The 7,641-nt window shown below is 42.0% G+C and overlaps 1 protein-coding gene across 1 annotated transcript; it reads left to right on the plus strand.

Moving 5' to 3' along the window:
• Positions 1–265: 265 nt before the first annotated feature.
• Positions 266–7,390, plus strand: LOC104269670 (Krueppel-like factor 6). Its single transcript, XM_009876509.1, has 4 exons — positions 266–427; positions 2,277–2,850; positions 4,569–4,692; positions 5,114–7,390. The coding sequence occupies exons 1-4, from the start codon at positions 266–268 to the stop codon at positions 5,163–5,165; spliced, it is 912 nt and encodes a 303-aa protein (XP_009874811.1). The 3' UTR covers positions 5,166–7,390.
• The last annotated feature ends 251 nt before the right edge of the window (positions 7,391–7,641 follow it).

The following is a 7,641-nucleotide window of genomic DNA, read 5'->3' on the forward strand; positions in this document are numbered from 1 at the left end:
CAGGAGCGTATGTACACATGTGTGTGCATCTCTCTGTACACGCTGTAGCAGTTCCCCAGCGCAGGGAGCTTTGCAGAGCCTGTGAGTTGTCAGTCATATGACAGCCATCCCCTTGTGCTAATTGCCTGGGTCGGCAACGAGGAAGAACGGAGGCTCCTTCCCTTTAATGGATAGATTTTGTTGCCTTCTTTTTTTTCCCTTCCTTTACCCTTTTTGTATTTATTTTGTTTTTTCCACACTTGCTCAGTTCGGTCCCAGCAGCGGGATGTCAGGAGCTGCGGTGGCCGCTGACATTTCGGCGTTACCCGGGGCGGGGGGGCCGCGGCTCAGCGCCGTGACCAGAGCAGATACCTGCTGGCTTTTACGAAGAAGCCTTTCCGAGAAGGTTGAAATGCAACGTCTTACAACCTTCACGTGCCTGCTAATTGTATGCAATGCCCTTTTTTTTTTTGCTTTTTTTTCCCCCCTCTCCCTGCCCCCCTTTCCCCTTTGAAAGAGGCAGCTTCGCAGTACGTGATTGAAATGGAGCTAAGTAGTTCCCTTCAGGCATTTGGGCTTTTGGCGAACGGCCAGCTCTCCTTCCCAGTAGCCTTCAGAGGCATTTAAACTCGGAAAGAGCTTCACTCCGGTCCCCATTACTAATCTACCTAATGAGGAATTTAAATTAGCCGGGAATATGAAAGTTTAACAAGATCTTAATAAATGCTTTTTTACCTGTTTTCACGGAAAACCAATACACTATTGTGTTGGCCCTGCCGAAACCTTTTTGTTGTTGTTTTTAACATGCATTGCAACCCAGTTACCTAATTATAGATAAATATGTAAATATTGTGTGCAACAGTGGGTTTGTTTTCGAGTTTTTTCGTGGGCTTTTTTTCCCCCCTCCCTTATTTTTGCCCTTACTCCGAGCCTGGCCGGAACATGTGACCCAGTTTACTTGAGCGGTGCTGGGGGGAAGGAGGCTGCTCCCATGGCCGTTCAGCTCTTGGACAGATGGGAAGGGGCTGCGAGGGGAACGTGTGGCATTTGGGATCAAGTTTTGCTACCAGGCTTGGAAGAGAAGACCTTGCTAAAATAAGTAGAGTTTGCCATGGAAACTTGGTGTGTCCATTTTCTGAGCAAAGCTTCCGTATGGATCGTTTCCTATAGTGGAAAGAATAATCCCAAAACATCAGCTTGTTGCCATAACAGTTCATAGGGTTCTTTTTTTTTTTTTTCCCTTAAAAAGGCTAGAAAGTCAGCAGGGTGAACTGAAAACCACAGCTTCACCCACTTAGAGTGGTTTTGTTTTTTGTTTTGTTTCGTTTCATGGAGCAGAGGGGAATGTGGTTGGGGCGGGGGAATGTTGCATGTATATTTGAACAGAGTACTTTCTTGGCAGATGGTCAGGGTTTTAAAAGGAAGTCTCCTTTGGCATTGCGTGAAAGAAAGAGATGACTCACACAATTGCACTCTTGGCCAGTAGATAAAGTTCTTGTTCATTGTGGGACTCCCAGCAGGACCTCAGAGTAATTTCCCGTTTTGCATCCTATAGAACAGGACATTTCTATTCTGGAACTTTTTTTCTCCTCTCTCCTCTGTTGTTGAAGTGCCCTGTGTTCCTCCAAACACGCATGGGAGCAGTTTGAGTTATGTGGCGTGCATGCCAGTGCGCTTGGAAATTACATTCTTTGAAAGTCGAGTGTGCTGCGTTCTCATGCACAGGAAATGGGAGGATGTCTGCTGCTCCACTGATGTCCCCAGAAGACAGGCCGGCAGCTCCGCAGCCATGCTGAACTGTGGCTTTGTTTTCTGGCACAGCATTTGGGTTTTTAACTGCGTGTCAGAGCACATTGTGTTCAGTTGTGTCCCTTCAGCTTCGTGTTTGTGCGATAGAGATACAAAACAACTTGGAATTAGATGCGGTGCAAGAGCGAAGTGTAATTATTTGTTGTGGTTCTCCATGGCCCTTTTCAACGTCACCCTACTGAAAACACAGATTTTATGATGAGAGTGGTGATAATTTGACTGACTCATTAGAATGCTATTTTGGAAACCAAAGCTGACTTGCACCTTCAGCTGTGTGTTTGAACTCCTGCCCACGTCTCAAAAACTGATTTTCTTTTCATCCTAACAGTCACCTAGTTGTGGCTGGAGGAGCCTTTAATTTGTTTTGAACCTGGAAACCTCAAATCGAACATACAACATTCCTGCATGCTTTCTGAAGTGTAAAATACAATTGCGTTTATTTTTAAGCAAGCTTGTAACTTTTTTTTTCTTCCCTCTCTTTCACCTAGACATGTTTGGAGCTGGAACGGTATCTTCAAAGTGAACCCTGTTACGTTTCTGCATCTGAAATCAAATTTGATAGCCAAGAGGATCTCTGGACCAAAATTATTCTGGCACGTGAGAAAAAGGAGGAATCTGAACTGAAGAACACATGTGTCCCAAAAGAGGACAATCTTGCTAGTCAGAACTTAGAGACCAACAGTTTGAATTCTGACGTTAGCAGCGAATCTTCAGACAGCTCTGAGGAGCTCTCACCCACGACAAAGTTTACCTCTGACCCTATAAGCGATGTTCTAGCCAGTTCAGGAAACTTGAGTTCGTCTGTCACTTCCACTCCCCCTTCCTCTCCTGAGCTGAGCAAGGAGCCTTCTTCCCAGCTATGGAATTGTACGCCGGGTGAGTTGCATTCACCAGGGAAAATTCGTACTGGTACCGCTGGAAAGACTGCAGAAAAAGGTACACCCGCCAATGGTGACACCTCGCCAGATGGCAGAAGGCGTGTTCACAGGTGTCATTTTAACGGTTGCAGGAAAGTTTACACCAAAAGTTCACATCTGAAAGCACATCAGCGCACTCATACAGGTTAGTAACCGTATGCTTATTAAGAGTTGGCAAGTCCTGCAGGGAATACCCCTGACAGTGGTGGTGTCGGAGCGTTACACAATCACTGGGTGGGAGCCCAGGTTTGGAGAGATGGTGTAACAGTAGTGGAGGCTTACCCGCATGGACGACATCACTTCCTCATTCTCCTCGTAAGCAAGCCAAAGCCAAGGCAGTTGGTGGTAGATTAGTGTGCTGTCATAGCACATGGGAGCCACTCGTCTAAGTGGGAAGCCTCAGCCATGTGCAGTCTTCAGGAGCAAAGGGCTGGTCAAAATGGACTCTAAACATTTCTTGATGTTTATTTCTAAAGCAAAAACTATCTGAGACTTTCTTGAGGGGGAAAAAAAATAAAATAAAGGAACATTGTGCAAAAAATTGGTCAGATCACTAAATACTGTAAGAGCTTGTTTTCATGGTTTGGTCTGCAGCGGGTCTATTCAGACATCCTAAGGTCTTGGTTATATTAAATATAGCTATGGTTGTATCAGTTCATTAATTTTGTGTGCCATCATTATCAGCAAAAATCTTGGAAAGCCACAGTGTGTTGTAGCCCTAGTGTATCTGCCTAACTGAACTTACAAATGTATGATTGACTCTATAATTTCATCCCAAAATACTGAGTGACAGCTTTTTATTGTTATGGAACCTGAACTAAAAATAACAATCCTATGTGTTACGGGCAAGAAAGTGAGTAAGATAGACACTTCAGGGCTTTTATAAATATTTTATGGTTGAAGTAGTGTGCTGATTTGCTTGTTTGAGCATTATTATTTGACATCCTTTTATGACAGCAGTTGGATATGTAGAGCTTCGCCTTGCCTCAATAGTCATTGCTTAATGGGAGGAATTGGCCTGACGTTCTTGGTGTACTAATCCAAAGACCTTTTCAGGGGTGTTTTTTTTCCCCAAGATGTGGAAAGAGAATTCAAGGAAGAGATCCTATTTTGACTCACGAGCTCAGCATTTTGTGGCTTTTATGGGAAGCCTGAGCAAGCTCGGATACTCCCGTTGTCATGCAGAAGTCAGATAGAACAAGATTATTTCAAGAGGAAAGAACAACTTCCACTGAAACCGTGGTGGTTGAGCAGACATAAATAGCTGCCTGCCTCAGAAGTATTGCAGAACTGTTGTCCTGGTGCTGTCTGGCTGAGAACGTTCCTGTGAATGGAAGTGGTATTTCTTGAATGCTGAAATAGCAGTGTTCAAAGCGGTGTGCAGGATTTTCCAAGAATATGTGGCTCAGCAGAAAGGAGGTTGCATGTTATGCAGATGAGGGAGTGACAGAGGACTTTGATGCAATACAGTAGCCTAATTGCGTTTTGGAGCCTTGCTGTGCTGTCTTTAATCACCTTTATGAGATGAATGATACCTGTTTGGGAGTCAGCCTGCCATTACAGATGAACAGGAATGGTAGAAGGTTGGATTTCTTTGTTTCCTGTGAGCCTGTTTAATAGCTTTTTTTTCATTAACAAGAATGAGATTATTTGATGTGTTGTTGAAGCGAAATAGTTAAGTAGGAATCATGTCGATGAATTTTGCAAGCCTTTGGTGCCTACGTGTTCTGAAGCATTCGTATAGGTTAAATAAAATTGGCTGGTTTTGGGGGGTGGAGGAGGTTTACATAGAAAATGAATGAGATAGCACCTACCTTTCTTTGAATGGAGTCATGACTAACATGTAATCTGCTTTCTTTGTAGGGGAAAAGCCTTACAGATGTTCATGGGAAGGGTGTGAGTGGCGTTTTGCAAGAAGTGATGAATTAACCAGACACTTCAGAAAGCACACTGGTGCCAAGCCTTTTAAATGTAATCACTGTGACAGGTATGTGACAGAAATGCACCTTTTAAAATAGTTATTTTTAATGCTTGTAGGAAAGTGAGTCTAGGCTGCTTTTCACTTGTGAAGGAATCATTTGGGAGCGCAACTGTGTCTGCTATATTTAAGGGATTATTGTATATTTAGACAGGAAAAAACCCTTCGACTTTATTAATCCTTGGGATGTGGTTTGTAGCCTGCTGTTGCAGATGAGTGTTGAGGAGTTCCTAGTGTTACCACCCATCTGCAGAGCTCCTGGGTGCCCACAGAGCACTTTGACTGCTCCCACGTAGCCAGAGAATGTCAAATCCCTGCTCCACCAGCCATGTTTTGGAGTAGCAGAGCAAAGGGGGGGTGCCTCAGCCACACGTATCGCGTCATGCATGCCAACCGTGGGCTAATGCACAACCTGACTCTTGCCTTGCAGGTGTTTTTCCAGGTCTGACCACCTGGCCCTTCACATGAAGAGACACCTCTGAATGGGTCAAGAGGTGAATCCCGCGGGCTAAGAGGCGTCAAGGTTGAAGAGCCTTGAGCGGAGGGATGCGTGTTCCAGCCAAAGCATGCCATTTTGCACCCTACCCAGTTGCCTCCAGGACCTCACTTCCTTGAAGGTCTTTTGAGGGCTAATAAGTCATGTAAGAAACGGCATAGCAACCGCGGTGCGTGATGTTTGGGGTTTCCTGGACACATACACTGGTATCTAACCTTCTGAGTGGCTCCTAAGCCTTTGCCGTGAGCATGTGCACTGAGAATGTTAATGATTGGGCGACTGTATGCGATGAGGATCTCTTGATGACTGTATGCTGAGGCACATTTTTTTTCTTGTGGTTGTTTTATAACTGTAAGAGAAAAAAAAAAAGTCTGAATGTCTTGTATGTGAGGAATATCTCGTGAGATGGGACGACCACCAATCATTTCCAAGGGGTGGGGGGAGGGATGTCTGCACCTTTTTAGAGGAAAAACAGAGAGGGGAAAGGGGGGAATAAAAAGAGTCAGGATGCCAGAATGGGGACCTCCCTGTTCCTGTGTGAGAGGAGCTTTAGGTGTCTGGTGCAGCTATTAAACGTGCAATGTGTCAAGTAGCTTGTTTTACTTGCTACAGAGCTCATTTGTAATCCATTGTATAAGCTGTGTATTTACAAATGTAACACAACTATAACTTTTCATTATAATACAAAGGTTATTGCATGGTTCTGGGGAACTATATGCTTTTCCATTCTTTAATCAGGACTGCAGTTTTGATTCCAGTTAAGAGCAGCTAAAATACAATTGGTCTAATGTTACATAATGTATGGAACATGAATAATTTTTTCTGTTGGGTGGATAAAACCACTACTGGTTAGAAACTGATTTTTCTCATGCAGCTAATTTTTCTCTTATTTATGCCTTGAGGACTAACTTCTGGTTTTCTAGCTGTTAATGCACTGTTGACCTTAATAATGGTGCCTTATGCAAGTGACCTTCTCTTGCAGAGGGTCTTATACAGGGGTATGGGTGATGCATGCTTTATTAAGGCTCTCTTTTCACCTGGCATTGTACTGTATCAAATGTTTAATATGAAGGGAGAAAAAGGTTACTTCCAGGGTCCTCCTTCACAAAGACAAATATAGAGAAAAGTCGTTCATGTCAGTACAGTATTTGTTTAACTTAGACAATTTGACTGTGTTACAGTATAATGCATATGCCAATTGAATACCTGACCAGTTCTGCCACCTTGAGACTTTTTTTATATTGACCTTGCACAACAACTGTGTATATACACACCCCAACTGTACTTAATATGTCAAGTTTTCATACATATTAAAGATACAGAAGTATTAAAAGATGTATTTGCTTAAAAGGCACAAGTTTCACATCTATATATCTAGCTATCTGTTGGTCATACAGAAAGAAACTATATTACTTTTTTTTTAAAAGTGGGCAGAAAAATAATTGTGTATGTATATTTGTGTGTACAGTCTGTGTATGTGTGTATATATATAGATAATATATAAATATTTTTTTTAAAAGGAAAAAAAATTAGAACACATAGCTAGAAAATGCCACAGCCCATCAAAATATTCCCTCTCCCCCCGCAATACGGTCATTAAGGAGACAAAGAAATGAAAGATATAGTTAATTAAAATCTAGCATTTTTAGAGGCTTTACCTTTAGCTTAATGGTATGCTAAAGGCTTTGTTGGCATTCAGTCCTTCTCAGACTGCTGACTGTGTTTTGTAGTTATTAGGTTGTCTGGAATAGCGTATCTGTGGCCATTTACGAATGATATGAACCGAATATTGGCATGCTAAAAGAATATTAGCTGTGTGCGGATGAAGTACACTCGGGTTTTGGCCTTCCAGCTTACTGGAGGACCTGTGAGTGAGCTAGTCGTTGTGGTGGTTGAGCTCTAATTTTACATAGTTCAGCTAAAATAAAGACTGTTTTTTCCTAGAGTAGAAATAGTCTGTCCGAAAGCAGCATTTTTTTTTTTTTTAAACCAGCTCACTACAGTTGATGCAATGAAACATGTGACCTGTTTCTTTTTCTATTTATTATTGGTCTTGCTTACTATGCTAATATTTTGGTATATCTTCCTGGAAATGTATGTAGATAAGTGGTTTTAAAAAAAAAGTATATGCAAATGATCTGGTTCTAAGGAACACACAGGCTTAAATCATTCTCATTTCATTTTTGGTTTAAATTGCCTGAAAATGCACTTTTTTTTTTTTCTTCCCCTAAACAAACAAAATTTCCTGGAAAATGGATTTCTGTTTAGAGTTGGGTTTTGTTCTGTTTTTAACTCCTTCTTTGCATTGTCCTTGGCTTAGCCATAATTCTTATAAACAAGAAAATAAACAAAAGCAAAAACAAACAAACAAAAAGAAACCCCAAACAAACAGAAAGAAACCCCAAACAAAAAAGAAATTAAACTTGCACTGGCTTGTCTCAATTGTGAAATACCATCAGACT

Source organism: Apaloderma vittatum, unplaced genomic scaffold, assembly GCF_000703405.1.
Source record: "Apaloderma vittatum isolate BGI_N311 unplaced genomic scaffold, ASM70340v1 scaffold32259, whole genome shotgun sequence".
In the NCBI taxonomy this organism is placed as follows: domain Eukaryota; kingdom Metazoa; phylum Chordata; class Aves; order Trogoniformes; family Trogonidae; genus Apaloderma; species Apaloderma vittatum.